The sequence below is a fragment of the Odocoileus virginianus genome, chromosome 12 (assembly GCF_023699985.2).
Source record: "Odocoileus virginianus isolate 20LAN1187 ecotype Illinois chromosome 12, Ovbor_1.2, whole genome shotgun sequence".
Lineage (NCBI taxonomy): Eukaryota > Metazoa > Chordata > Mammalia > Artiodactyla > Cervidae > Odocoileus > Odocoileus virginianus.
In genome coordinates this window covers 61456658-61472038 of record NC_069685.1, presented here as the reverse complement: position 1 = coordinate 61472038, position 15381 = coordinate 61456658, and the positions used below count along the sequence as shown (strand labels likewise).

Sequence of the window (15381 nt, the reverse complement as noted above, 5' to 3'; positions counted from 1 at the left end):
AACTGAGAAGCATTTATTCAAGAGAAACTACTGGGCCTTTAAGAATGGTGGGAAGCTCGTGGTAACTGTGATCAAGACCCTTGCACTCCCACCAGGCTCTGTCACTGCAGGGGTCCCACTGGGGTGAGGCAAGCAATGAAAACTAGCTGCTTTGCTGCCGGAAGAGGTTCACGTACACGGAGCAAAGTGCGGAGAAATCCCACACCAAGAACCATCGTCAGAAGCAGTGAGTGATCTTGGCACCAAACTAATGGAGAAGGTCAATGGCACAGCTAGCCTAACACTGTTTTCTGAGAGGGGCAAGCAGTGGACCAGTGATCAGCCAGGTCCCCCTAACAAGAAGACACTGGGAATGGGGCGTGGGAATATGAGGCCATGTGCTGCTGCTGCTGCCACGTCGCTTCAGTCATGTCCGAGCGCTCAGGCAGAAAATACGGGGGAGAACCATACAGAAAGTAAAATCTGTGGCACAACTATAAATGCCTGAATGCTGGATACATTTTCCAAACCACACAGATCACTGTAAAATCACTGTAAAAAAATCAGATAAAAGCGTCACACATTCAAGATGTTTGACCACAACCTCTGCTGACCACTAAGCTGTGCTGGCCTGGGGTCAACCCTTGAGAATCCACAATTTCTAATAAAAACAAGAATTTTTAAGACGTGAACAGAGACAGTAGCGGTCTCACACCACAGGGGAGACAGACTATAAATCTAGTCCTATTAAGTTACTAAGCAACTAGGGAAGGTTGGGATCTAGAGATACAATATTTTATTATCAAAAATGTCCTGTTTTCAACAAAAAATTACAAGACATGCAAAGAAATTAGAAAGTGTGACCTATGTTCAAGGAACAAACCCCCAAAATCAGTCACAGGAAACCCTCTCAGGGTGTAGATGCCTTTAAAAAGCCTTCTAGACAGCTCTCACAAGGCACATAACGGGCTTAATTAACTCACCATTCCTGGCACATGCTGAGTTTCCATAAGGACTAGTAGGTGGCGGAGGCTCTGAGGTTAAAAGTCCCTCGGGGGCACTGTGGCGTGATGACACGCCCTCACCCCTCACCACTCTGGGCTCAGACTGCTAGGCCCCGAATGTACCCGGGAGACCCAGCTCAGCCTCCAACAACAGGCTCCCCGTGTCCTCCAACTGTGCACAGAGGTGTCTCCCCAATATTTAACAAGGATGCCCCCGCCCCCCAGAAAAGCACACAGTCTGGCATCTCACATTAAGCTGCACATGCCAGACCGGCAGCGGAAGACTCCAAGAACCACAAAGGGCCGCGGCTGGGAAGGGCTCCCTACTCACACCTCCACCCCTCCACGGTTCGCACGATGCAGGGATCCACGGCTGTGGGAATGGACGCTCTCCTGACCACCCTGCTGTCAGGACAGCACCTCCTCCAGAAAACCCACACCGTGGCCCGATGGCTGCCATATGCTGGGCACCTACTATGTGCCAGGCACTGCTATTTCCTGTCACACACTGCCCCTGGTCATGCAGCTATCAAGCATCAAGGGGCACAGATGAATGGAAAGAGAGATGGCAGAAACCAGGATTTGAACCCAAGTCTGTCTGACTCTAAACCACGTGCTTTTAACCACCAAAACTTTCACATGCTGATCAAAACATTCCATAAAGGTTAGGATTACGTCTCTGTTCTTTATAGTTTCATGATTATAAATAGTATGTCTGGCACGAAACACAAGCAATATGGACAAACATATAAATAAAAAACACACATATTTGTATAACTGGGTTGGTTCACACTAAACAGAAAGCAAGCAGAATCTTTAAAACAGTAGACCCAAACTGGAAGAGGATGGCAAAGTGAGAAAGTCAAGAACTATGAATAAATTCCGGAGGGCTAGGGCTAAGGCTATGGGAGGGCTTACCAGGTGGCTCAGTGGTAAAGAATCCACCTGCCAATGCAGGAGACACAGGTTCAATCCCTGAGTCGGGAAGATCTCCTGGAGAAGGAAATGGCAACCCACTCCAATATTCTTGCCTGAAGAATCCTATGGACAGGGGAGCCTGGTGGGCTACAGTCCATGGAAGTAAGGAAGAGTGGACACAACTGAGTGACTAAGCAGGCATGCACACAAACAAGGCCACGGGGGGCCTGAACAAATCCTTTGGCACTTTAGAATGGACAGCTTCCTCTCTTCCTCTCCCCACCCAAGGCCCCCAGCCATAGGCTCATGGGAACCTCTCCAAAAGAGAAAAGGACTCCGGGACAAGTTCAGAGGAAATCAGGAGTATCCACCAGGGTCTGAGATGGAACAAGAGTGGCTGCCTTTGAGAAGACAGGCATGCCATAGTTGTGTTCAGATCAAGTCCTTGGGGACAGAGATTTGATGGCTAGAATCAATCCTCACTGTAGACACTCTGAAGGGAAGAGGGGACCGGGGGTTTCCTGTCATCCATCAGGGAGACCTGGAAACTCCTGCCTCAGTAGCGAAGAGATAAGGGACCAGAATCTCGGACAGAGCTGAATGTGAACCTAACGAGCTCTTCCAGTAACCTTTCTAAGACCCCCTCACGGTCACTCTGGGAGGCCTTCAGTGTAGTTAAGGCATAATCTTAGTCAGATGGGAAAGCCTGGGAGAGAGGAGAGGGACCCACCATGATTAGAGGGCAAGACGGTCATTTTGGAGAACTGAGCACGTGCCTGGGTGTCTAGAAGAGACAGAGGCATCCTCAATAGGTCGAGGTCAGCGTGAGGACACTGCTTCCTAGAAAGGGCCAGGGGATGGGCAGAGTAGACTTGACTTCCTTCGTAATTTTGCTTAAGCAAGTTCAAATAATAAAGATCTGATCTTTGATGCCATGCCCTTGCTGATAATCTTCCTGTCTGCCATCACTGACCACCTGATGAAGCCTAGACTCTTTGCCCCTGCTGACGATGACCATGGTCTGCCTTGCCAACATCCTCAGACCCTTTTCTTTTACCTGTCAGCATTTATGCACCAGCCACACTGGATCTGGATTTGACTCTGGACCTCTGCATCTGCCGAACCCAATGTGGCTTGCCCTGCAGTCTTTCTCTTACTTGATTCCTCCAAACTGTTCCAGAAAGCTCTATTCAATCATCACTTGCTCTGTCTTCCCTTTATGTCCTACCCTCAACCCCTGCTGGAAATATGAGAAGATTTAGAGGTGTTCCCTGGGACCTCCCAAAGCCCCCTCTCTGTCTGGGAATTGCTAATTTTCATCCTTCTTCCTCAGGAGGCTGTTTTCATCATCCCCGTCTCTCTGGTGGCTAGCATAGGGACTGGTGCAAGGCAGGCACTTGGTGACAGCTGGATGGAATCGATAATAATTATTTAAAATTAACATCACGATGGCATGTTCTGTGTAAATCTTAACCAAATACTCTGCCTGTCTTCAAAGGGCTTCCATTCAAAAGTCCTGTGTGAACATGAAAAGATGCTCACCAGCCCTGGCCATCAGGGGACTGCAAGTCAAAACCACAATGAGATACCACCTCACACCCGAAAGGGTGACTACAAAAAACACCCCAGAAAATAACAAATGTTGGCAAGGATGTGGAGAAACTGCAACCCTCATGCACCGCTGAAGGGAATAGAAAATGGTACAGCCATTATGGAAAACAGTTTGGACGTTCCTCAAAAAATTAAATATAGTATTACCATATGATCCAGCAATTCCACTTTGAGTATGTGCCCAAGAGGATAAAAAACAGGGTCTCAATAGAGGCATCGGTACACTGTGTTCATAGCAGGGTCATTCACAACAGTCAAAAGGTGGCAATAGCCCATGTGTCCACCAACAAGAGGATGGATATACAAAATGCTGCATACAAGGATGCAAGTTGGCCTTAAAAGAAAGGAAATTCTGACATGTGCTACTACATGGATGAACCCTGGGGACACCATACTGAGTGCCGTAAGCCAGTCACAAAAGGACGGACACTGCATGAGCCCACTTACATGCGGTTCCTGGAGCAGCCAAATTCATGGAGACAGAAAGCAGAATGATGGTTGCCAAGGGCTGGCTGGGAGGCAGGATGGGGACGCAGTGTTCAATGGGGACGGTTCCAGTTTTGGAAAATGAAAGGAGTTCTGGAGATGGAGGGCCGTGATGGTTGCATAACATGAATGTACTTACGGCCACTAAACTGTATGCTTAAAAATGGGTTAAGGTGGTAAGTTTTATGTTATGTGTATTTTACAATACATAGTAAAGAGCCCTGTGTGAGGAGTTTGAGAGCCTGGGTTCAAACCCCAGCTCTACCACTGCCCCATGACCTGGCTGGGGGTGGGAGCCTCAGTTGCTTCTGCTGTGAAATGGGGATAATTCCCAGAGCAGGGAGGCTTTTATCAGTTGAGGGCTGTTTCAGAGTGAAAGTCGGTAGGGAACCTTTTCACATTACGCCTGATATTTTGTGATGAGAGTTTGTACATCTGTGGCTAAAAAAAAAAAAAAGGCAGATGCTATTTTTGTTTCAGGAGCACCGAATCCAGCAGGGACCCTCCCAACGGGAGTGCTGCACTGGGAGGGAGCCTGGTTTAAGCACCACGTGCACGTCAGGCACGCAGGGGACGCGCCGAGGCCGGCTCACACCCTGCCAGTGAATTCCCTCTGCTGCCGACTAGCGTCTAATGACAATATTGACCTTTCCTATCTGTCAGGCTTGTCTTATTAAATCCTGAGGTCTTAAATGCTTTGCACACAGAGGCTGACAGTTTGCCCACCCAAGCACGTGTTCATGTAAAATTCATGGTGTATCGTGCTGCCTGGCAGATGAATATTTATCAGCTTTTTCATAAGAGGCAGGCTGGCGTTTCCTTTTGTTGCTACCAAAATCCTATGCTGCAGCAAATGAAATTTGTGAGCAAATAAAAAAAAAAAAAAACAAGAATAACAAGAAGTGAAAACTCCCCAGTCCATTCTGCTTGTAATTTTCCACTTTCCGAGGCCTCCAGTGTGTGTGTGGAGGTGGTTTCGGTCTGGCTACGAGAGAGAACTGCTGAGTCGTCCAGAATAGAAGCGCTTCCATATGCTACCCCCCGCCCCCACTGAAAACTCCCCCACGCCCTACTTCCGCACAGCGGAGGAGCCCAAGCCCCTTTCAGTGGTTCCATTCCAGATGCTTCGGATGGAGAGCAAGACTGGGGGGCGCAGGCGACCAAGGATAAGGAACCCCGATGAAGCTTGGTACACAGTGGCTGGTGGCACTGGGCCAGGCAGTTTCGTGGTTTCCACAGTGGGATGACCCCCAGGGAGCGGACAGCCCCGTGCCACACCAGCTGGGGTCTGAGGTCCCCTTCCCCAGGGGTGGGACGCAGGAGCGCCACGAGAAATGCCGCCATGTCTGCGGGAGGGAGCCTGTGCCCTGGTCCCTGCTCCACAAGAAAGCCAAGAAAGGACTTAAGAACTGTGCCTCCGCTGCTGGCTTTTCTCGCCTTGCGACTCACTGACTGAGGATTCCAGGCTGGGGGTTCAGGTGCACATGGGCACACTCACTGGAGGGGAGTTTCAACACAGCTGTGAATGCAGAGTCTGTGTGGCCTGGCTGCCACCTCCCTGGCCTTGGAAGACAGTGATGACGATGCCAACGACAATCACAGTTCACACACAATGAGCCCTTACTATATGCCAGGCCCTGCGTCAAGCATATCAATTATACTATTATATACAATCCACCAAACGCTCCACTGAGGTTGGTATTACCCTTGTTCCCATTTTACAAATTAGGAAACTGAGGCAGAAAGATGGATTAACTCATCTAAGTTCACAGTCCCAGCTGGGAGACAACTGCAGGTCTGTGTGACTTGAGCCCACGCTTTCTTAACAATCCTCCACGCAATCAAGAAACTTGAGCCCAAGGGCAAACCCACGAACGCCTGGCTGTGTGGCCTCAAGGCAATCAGTCACCTCTACGAGCCCACGTTTCCTCATTCACAAAAGAGGCCCAATGGCTCATTTTGCAGGCTGTTGTGAGGATGCACTAGGGCTTTGCAAACTGTCAAGAGCTCTGTCATCACTGATCAGCCGGTGGCTGTTCTCAACAGAAGCATTTACTGGGGGTTTGGCACTAGGAGTGAAGACTTCTGGCTCCAGAAGTTAACGGTAGAGATGGAGAAAGGGGACACACAGGGCAGCAGTACCAGGTTAGGTACGTGTCTTCATTCATTCATCCAACAGGCAATTTATTGAGCACTTTCCATGAGCCCAAAAACACAGAGTCCCTTCAAAAAATGTTATTTCAGACACGGCTAAGTGCTACGCAGATGTTTAAATAAGAAGATGTGATGGAGAATAACACGAGCAAGATCTGAACAGCAAGATGACACCGGCCTGGCCAGGACTGGGGAGAGGCGACAGCCCTCTGTGCAAAGGCCCTGAGGGGAATGTGTGGGGCCACAAGCCCTCTCTTCACAGACTCTCAGGGTGCTGGTGCCGAGTGCAATGATGGTACAGGAATGATGACGTTTCAACCTGCTGGGAGCCCTCCTACCTCGGACCCGCTCTTCCTGTGGTTCTAATTCTTTTCCTGCACTTCCTCATGCAGGGTTGCAGAAGGACCATTCTGGGGTGGGCAGTGTTGTAAGTGACACTTTAGGGAGCACAGTCTGGAGTAAGGGTGTGGGTTAAACATCACGCCACCCTCATCTTGTCCCGAGACCCGACTCTCAGATCCCAGCTGCCCCAGCTGCCCCAGCTGCCCCCGGGCCATGCCCTGCAGAACAGAAGCGTCGGCGCCCCCCACCCCCACGCCCAGGTCCACATACCTTCCTCTCACCCACTCCTTCAGGTGCTGATGTGAGCTCCTTCATGAGCACCGGATCCAGCACCTGGAATCTTCGGCGGAACTGAGTGAGCCCCATGTGGTCAGCATAGCCTGCGGTGTGGGGAGCAGGAGAAGAACAAAGAATCCAAATGAGATGCCCAGCCCAGGGGTCTACTGCCAGTCTTGCTATTTGCCTGCTGTGTGCACTCACTTCTCAGGGCCTCAGTTTCCCTGTTTGCTAATATAAGACACTGGGTTCCATCACCATTTGTCAAATGAATTCCCCAGAACACAGACTCTGTAAGAGGCTCCACTGAAAGCTTGAAAATGCTGCCCCCTCCTCTGCCTCTTGGAAGGTCATGATGTGTATCAATACCAATGTCAAAGGCTCCAGAACCTCTGCAGGGACGATGCCTGATTGGCTTGGCTTAACCCAGATTTCTCCAAACACGCTGGGCCATGAGAAAATGTTTTGATCTAATAGTTTCTACCATCCTACAGAATGCACATAGGAAACACTGCATCAGGCCATATCTAAGGGTTCTTCTAAATCTAAAGTGTAGGATGCACACAGCTGCACCCTTCTGTGTGGAAACTGAAAAGCTACTGAGAGAAGGTGACGTTTGAACTGGGCTTTGAGGGGCTGTGAGAGTCTGCGAGAGGATTCTGTGTGGAAGGAAGTCCAGACAGAGGGAGCCAGAGCAGGAAACAGAAGGTCTGTTCCACAGTCATGGTAACACCATTTACAGAGCTTTCAAGGGTGTAAGACACTAGGATAACAACTTTCTTGTTTCATAGAGACTCTGGGGCCTGTATTGTTATCCCATTACATAGATGTGGAAACTGAGGACGGGCTGCTGGCTGCTCCCGGCTTCTCTGCCCAGCACCTCGCGCCCAGGATTCAGTATGAGTGCAGTGGGAGGAGATGGGGCAGTGACCACAAGCTGGGGTGTCAGTGACCGAGGAAATATTAAACAAGTGGGAGCCCACCTAGACGCCCATCAGCCCCAGGCCACCCCATCCGCCCCAGCCACCCCATCCCCTGACTTCGCCTGAGCTGTTCCTGTCAGGGAAGGGAATCCACAGGGTGGCTGATGGTGTCTCAGAGACAGAAAAGAATGGGAAAATCTCAGAACAAACTCAGCTCAGAAGAGGAGCTAATGGGGGGACCCTGGTGCACACCTACTTTCTAAAATATGGGTCTAACACTTCACCCCTTCGATGGAAACCCCTCCTCCCCCACCACGCGCTTCACCTCCTCAGCTGGACCAGGGAAAGCCACTCTTCCAAAGGTGGTGTTAAGCCTCCCCGTGTGGGTCCACCCCTCCTCTCCCACCCCCACCCCCACTCATCGTGAACCTGGAAACCCAGGCGCCCCCACACCTCCCTGCACACAGTGCTCCCCCGGCCACGCTTTCCCTCTCCCCGCACCACCCAGAGGTGAGCAGCTGGTTTCTTCTAAGACTCAATGAAGACGTTGCCTCCTCTGGGCACACGGTACCTCCCGCATCCTGTGTGACACATGCCCTGGTCACACCATACAATCATCACCCGTTTCCATATGGATATCCCAAACCAGGCTGAGCATCCTGAAGAGCAAATATTAATCACTGAGGAAACTCCACCCTCGATTCCAAGGCCGAGGCTCCTAAGATGTTTGCTGTTGAAAGGAAGATGGGCAAGACACACCCCAAGCCTTCCAGGTCATTGAAGCTATTGAGTCACTCAGCTGTGTCCGACTCTTTTGCCCCCCATCGGCTGGAGCCGACCAAGCTCCTCTGTCCATGGGATTCTCCAGGCAAGAATACTGGTGTGAGTTGCCATGCCCTCCTCCAAGGAGTCTTCCTGACTCAGGGATTGAACCTCTGTCTCCTGCATTGCAGGCAGATTTTTTTTTTTAACCACTGAGCCACCAGGGAAGCCCAACCTTCCAGGAGTGCGCAACTAATTCAGGAACGGTTGGACTTGGGCTCAAAGAGCAAGTCCCAGGAGTTAGCAACAAGGTGTTTGCTCCCTGCTGGCCTCTCACCTGCTCTGTGCAGACGCAGCACCTCCAGGATGTAGGATCCTGCAAGCTGCACCCTCAGTGCGGGGATGTCCGAGGGGAGGGACCAGCCCGCCTCAGGCTTGTCTCCACCGGGCTGTGGCGGAGTCGGAGACCTGGGCGCACCTCTGCTCTCCACCGCTGCGCTTGGCACCAGGCAGTGGATGAAGTGTAACTGCGACCGTCTGATCACGCTGATCAATGCATCCTAGGACCAAGAAGAGATGGGGTCAGGGCCAGGGTGAGACAGACTGGGGTCTGGACACTCCACAAACGTACATTCAGTCTGGCCTGAACATCTCTGGAGGCCCCTATGTCCTACCACAAGGGCCTCTCATTCATGGCCCGATTTGTGCTCATGAGAAATAAAGGACCTCTATAATGATCCTTATTATCATAGATGGAGACACTGGGACATGGAGAGGACAAATGAGTGGCTCCAAGCAGAGGGCCCTGTCACCCAAGAAGAAACTAGAGCCCAGGACTTGGGCTGAGGGCTTTTCCAGGATAAGATGCTACGAGTTGTTTCCTCAAGCCCCCCTTCCCGAGTCTCCCCCTTCTGAGCTCAACCTAATCTCTTGTTACTGGATTATCGTGTCCAGGTAACATCTTCACACCAGTGCTGGGTCCAACACCCTCTCTACGGGGAGCCTGGAGGTGGACATGCCAGCCTTTGAGAGGTGAGGGAGGGAGGCAGGCAGGACAGTGCTGGCTGTGATGTTTGTCAACTTGGTCAGGAAGGCGACCTGTTTCCTGCCAACTTCCTGAAGCTGCTCAGGTGAAACCAAGGAGCTGAGGCTTAGGCCTCAGACTGGGATGGGTCACTGTGCTGCCCTGAGCCTCGGTTTTTTCCTCGGTGGAGCATGGGGGTTGGCTGCCTGTCCCTTCAGGCCCGCTAGGGAGCTCAGGGCTGGTGAGCCTGGATAACTCGCCCTGCAGGCGGGCAGGGAGGCCCCCACTCTGTGGGAACAGCACCCCGCTCACCATCTGCAGCTTGATCTGGGAGCAGGGGGCTTTCCTCTTCACCGCGGCCAGGCTGCTGGCAAATGTCCTCCGCACTGCGCAGTTCCGCTGCTGGGCCTGCTGGGAGGTGCCCTCCAGGCCGGCCACGGCCCGGCACACAGGGGACAGCTTGGCCCGGGACTGGAACAGGCTCCTCAGCTCCTCCCTGGCAGGTAGGCAGGGAGAAAGAGAGGGGCTTCAGGGGGGTTGGGGGCGAGCGAAGGGGACCCCCTTGCCTCTGGACATCTGCTTCCTGAAACCATGTCCTAGCTGCCAAGTCTGTTCATAGTCCCTTCTGCCAGATGATCCTTTGTTTGGGGACAAACTCCAGCATCTTCCTCCATGCCTCTCTCCCTCTCCTGACCTCAGAGCATCTTCCTTCTACTGGATGTTTCTGTCACTTACATACCTGCAGGAATTCTACCCAGCTGGCACTTTCTTAGAGGGTAAAATCATCTCGGTTATCTCTAGAATGGGTCTGGGCACATCAGGTGCTTAGTCTGATTTGAGGACCAAGGAGACCCTACCAAGCCCCAGGATGAAGCTGGGATCCAGGGGAGGCCTTAGGCTCTCTGGCTGCCCCAGCCTCTCCCCTCCAGTAGAAGCCTGTGGCAACTCCCTTGCAAATTCAGGCCCCACCCAGACCATCCCTCAAGACCCTCTTCCATCCCTGCTCTGTGCCCAACTGACTTCACGGCCATTAAGAAAATGAGTCTTGCCAGATGCACCGAGGCTGTTGAAAGCGGTTCCATGCCTTGCGGAACACGCAGGCTAACAATGGTACAAAGATGCTCATGTTGCAACAAAAGCCTAGGGAGACAGCCTGGAGAGGCCCCCTGGAAGCGGGAGCCCTGAGAAGGAAGGCTGTGGGCACCCCACCTGGTACAGGGAGAGAAGGTGGTGCCCACAGCCCTGACCCTGCATGAGGATGGCCTCATCTGTGGGCCCATCTGTGGTGCTGGGAGACCCGGCCTCTGGTCTGCAACGTGCACTGTGGCCTGGGGCAGTCACGGGTCCTCTCTGGACCTCCTGACACACAGCGCAAAGGTTGAGCGGGCATGAGCACCTTCCGGTAACCACCCCCTGCAGCATCCTGAGAGACTAGACGGAGTAACCACCCCCTGCAGCATCCTGAGAGACTAGACGGGCCCAGGAATCAAAAAGCTACACAAGCTGTCCTGGTGAATCAGGATCCTGACTGTAGAACCACAGGCTAAGAAGAAGCGCTGTCTGCCTTCAAACTCACCAACCTATGGCTCTCAAGTCTGCAAGACACCCTGCTGGGATTTACTGCCACACCTGCTGTACTCTCCCACCCAGGAGCACACACTGCTCCTTGTCTCAGAAAGTCCCACACTCACCAGGACACCTGGCTAACCAAGGTGTGCCCGCCCTTCCTCAACTCTACACCCCTCACTCAGCTTGAGGGTTTCTGAGCAGCAGGGTGATTTACAAGGAGGCCACAAGAGGTCTGTTGAGGGGTAACCATGAACCAGGTTCCTTAATAAGCCATCCACTCTGTTATGTCACCAAAGCCTTACATAACACTTGTAAGCTTGCAGCATCATTCCCACTTCTCAGACTGTGAAACTGAGGCCCAGGTCATGCAGCTTGAAAAAGGCAAAAGCAGAATCTGAGCATCTGCCTGACTTTAGAGCTGTGCAACGTGGCCTCGTCCAACAAACCCTGAGGTTGCAGAGGAGGAAGCGAGAAACGTGGAGGAGGGAAAGAGGCTGCCCCCCGACACCCAAGGGACGCGGGGCTGGCTGGGACTGGACTCAGGTCCCCCGGCTCCCCATACCGCACTCTGGGTTTGTCACCCTTCCTTCTGTCTGTTACCCTTCCCCTGTCCTCTGACTAGATCTCTCTCTGGGAGCTGTGCGCCCCTCAGCTCCCACTAGATTTTTCCAATCAGCTCTGACCACGAGGCTCTGAGAACACCTTCCAAGGATTACTTATACCCAAATTGTATTCTGGCTCTACCACTCTTTGCTATGTGGTCAAATATGCATCACTTCACCTCCTGGGGCCTCAGTTTTCTCATTTATAAAATGGGGCTAGGGACACAGTTGTTGTAAGGATTAAAAAGACCCTTATAGGAACTTCCCTGGTGGCCCAGTGGCTAAAAGACATTGCTCCCTATGCAGCGGGCCAGGGTTCGATCCCTAATCAGGGAACTAGATATGCATGCTGCAACTAAAGACACAGCACAGTCAAATAAACAAGTAAATGCGTGTGCATACACACATTCCCCCAACAAGCATTTCCAAAGGCTCTCTGAATTCAAGGCAGCCCTCTGCCAGCACGTCTGAGCAGAGCAGTCAAGAAATGCAGTCAGCTTTTTTTAGGCTGCAAAAAGTTATCACTTCGGTTTTATGATCCCCTAGTTGGAGGATGTCCATAAAAGTTCTTCCAGTCACATCATCTCCCAGATACTTAATGAAAGGCCAGAAGCCAGAATAAGAAGTCACAGCTTCCAAGCTTTTGTCCCACCTCCCCAGACGCCGGCTTCCTCCTTGGCTGGACTCGGGCCAGTCCCAGGAGATGCTGCGTCACTCCTGTCGAGTTACAGGTCTTCGTGTCATTAGGGAAGGGTCCCCGTAGTGGCCCTCCATCACTGACTGGGCTGCGGTGACTGCATGGCCCCAGCACCTCCAACGCCCCCCCTCCCATCCCCAGCCCTGGCTGGGCTCACCTGCTGGAATGCTGCAGGACCTGGGGGGCGTCCAGAGCTGCAAGATTGGGTTTAGCCTTGTGGAGCCAGCCCGTGAGGTCATAGCGCACGGGGTCGTGTCCCAGCTGGTGGGCAATCTCGCACTGGAGGGGCTGCTCACAGATCCGGAGGGCAGAGGTTCCTGCAAGCAGACACACAGCATGAGTGCTGGGGCCTGTGCGGGGGGGGGGGGGGGACATTCTGTCATCGCTTGGCGCCGCTGAGAACACGCTGCTCCCATTTTAACATGATTCAAACTATCGGTTCTGGGCACCATGTTTCCTCTGCTTTGTGCGTTTACATGCACGGCTTCCAACCTGTGTTCTGTTCCTCCTTGCTTCCTCTGTCAGTTTTTCTGATGTGGACTGTTTTTAAAGTCTTTATTGAATTTGTTACCATACTGTTTTACATTTTGGCTTTTCAGCTTGGAGGCATGCAGGATGTTAGTTCCCTGAACAGAGATCTAACTTCTGTTCTAACCCACGTCCCCTAGATTAGAAGGTGAAGTCTTAACCACTGGACCACCAGGAAAGCCCCTCCTCCTTGCTTTCTTAAATCTAAGATACCTGCATTCCCCAATTACCATTAACACATACCATCTTTGTGATTTTAGCCAGACCCATGAATCACCTGGACTGTTATTTAATGTTTTTTTTCAATTGGCTCAGTTTTACAGGTAAAATCCATTTGTAAAGAAGCATTATATTGCAGGTTTGGTGTGCCAGCTATATTTACTTTCTAATATTCATGGAAATAAATACACGATTATTAAATATTTTGACAATATGTGTAGATGCCACTTAAAATTGCCTGTACTATCAGTTACCAAATAAATGCACAGCAAATTCTTGGAAGATGCTGGTGGATACCTGGTTCCAAGGGACAGTGGGAGAAATAAACGGGCTGGGGTTAGAGAAGGCCTGGGTTCAAATCCTGACCTGACCTTTTTTTATAGTGGGACAGGGGCCAAACCACCTAAACCTCTGAGCCTCAGTCTCTTCCTCCGCCCAGCGTGCACCTCAGATGAGAGGCAACAGCCAGTGAGCCCCACGTGTTCTGCTTGAGTGAATGTTCTCATTAACTCAGAGCTAATCGGAAAGTCCCAGAGGCAAAAAGTAATTTTTTTAATACCAAAATGTCCGAGTTAATATGTCTATCAGTCAGTCCAGGACAAGAATCTCTCCCCTGGGACCTGAGAGCCTTCCCGTGTCTGGTCAGGTCTCACAGAGAGAGGAAACAGGCTGGGAGTCCTGCCCCCATCACACCCTACAGGATACCTCTGCTTCTGGCCCTGCTTTCCGTGTCTTTAGCCTAAAACTCAGGATCCAGGAAACATTCCACTTGAGAACTCTGATTCACTCGATTCTGCATCACCAGTGAACTGGAGCAGAGCAGGGGAGGGGTGGGGAGGGGGCAGTGGCAGGGGTCCACAGAGCCTTGCACCGGCCCAGGCCCTGGGCAGACAGCAGAGTCCAAGACAGGTACCCTCTGACCTGGGCGCGGGGAGAGCGTGTATAGCGCGGTCGTTGGGCTGATGATGGGCAGACAGCAGAGTCCAAGACGGGTACCCTCTGACCTGGGCGGGGGGAGAGCGCGTATAGGGAGGTCTTCGGGCTGATGAGAAGCAAGCCAAGAGAACAGGTTGCCAAACATCCCAGAAGGGGCCCTGAATGAGACGAGGAGGGCGTCAGGAAGGGACAGTGTGGCTACAGAGAGCACAGGGGTCAGCGAGGCCTCTGCGGAGGAGGGCCCAGCAGGGAGCCGAAGGAAAGCTTCTGGGTGCACCCGAGCCCCTCTGTCCTCGCCCCAGGCCCGGGAGTGTCACTATCTTACAGGCGAGGAAGGAGGTGACTTCCTACAATGCACACACATTGCAGCTAACTAGTGAGCACGGGTCCAACCCAGGATGCTCGGGTCCAGTGCCTGGGTGGGCTTCTAACAGCTCTGTCTCCTGGCTTCCTGTGGGTCTGGGTGAGTTTCCTCCTCTACAGTCTGCAAGGAAGAAAATTATCATTCCAGAACCCTGGAGACATATCCTGAAGACAGGGCCCACAGGGCCCTGGTCAGTCATTGGGCCTCTCCTAGGTCCCAGGTACTCGCCAGAGGTGGGGTGTGGTGGTGCCCACATTGCCCGGCTCAGAATAAGGGCCTCACAAATAGCGGTTCCCACTGCCACTCCCGATGGCAGAGGCCAGCACCTCAGAAAACAGAGGTGACCTTCCAGAACAGAGAGGATCATGGGCAGCATCACTCCAAGCACTCCTCTAGGGTGAGGGCAGTCCAGGGTCGTGTACATATATACAAGCACACAAAATTATATTTCATGACTATGTCAGTAGAAAGGAGGATTGACATTAATAATACATGAGTATATTATATTGGTTTGCTACAGCTGCCATAAGAAAGCATTACAGACTATGTGGCTGGAAGCCCAAGGTCAAGGTGTTAGCAGGGTTGGTTTCACTGAGGCCTCTCTCCTTGGCTTGCAGATGGATGCCTTTTCCCTGTGTCTTTGTTTGTGCATGTATGTGTACTAATCTCTCCTCCAAAGGACCAGTCATATTAAATTAGGACCCACCACAGTGACCTCCTGAGAAATCTGTATGCACGTCAAGAAGCAACAGTCAGAACTGGTCATGGGACAACAGACTGATTCTAAATCAGGAAAGGAGTACGTCAAGGCTGTATATTGTCACCCTGCTTATTTAACTTAAATGCAGAGTACATCATGAGAAACGCTGCGCTGGATGAAGCACAAGCTGGAATCAAGATTGCCAGGAGAAATATCAATAACCTCAGATATGTAGATGACACCACCCTTATGGCAGAAAGCAAAGAAGAACTAAAGAGCCTCTTGAT

The 15381-nt window shown here is 51.9% G+C and overlaps 1 protein-coding gene across 1 annotated transcript in view; it reads right to left on the bottom strand.

Moving 5' to 3' along the window:
• The window catches only part of MYO18B (myosin XVIIIB), a 210624-nt gene that overhangs the window by 133628 nt on the left and 61615 nt on the right, over positions 1-15381 (bottom strand). Inside the window, exons 17-20 of the mRNA XM_070474664.1 lie at positions 12505-12664; positions 9792-9975; positions 8793-9015; positions 6765-6874 (exon numbers count right to left, since the gene is read on the bottom strand). Of these exons, the coding sequence (XP_070330765.1) occupies positions 6765-6874; positions 8793-9015; positions 9792-9975; positions 12505-12664 (677 nt within the window). The remainder of the gene's footprint in view (positions 1-6764; positions 6875-8792; positions 9016-9791; positions 9976-12504; positions 12665-15381) is intronic.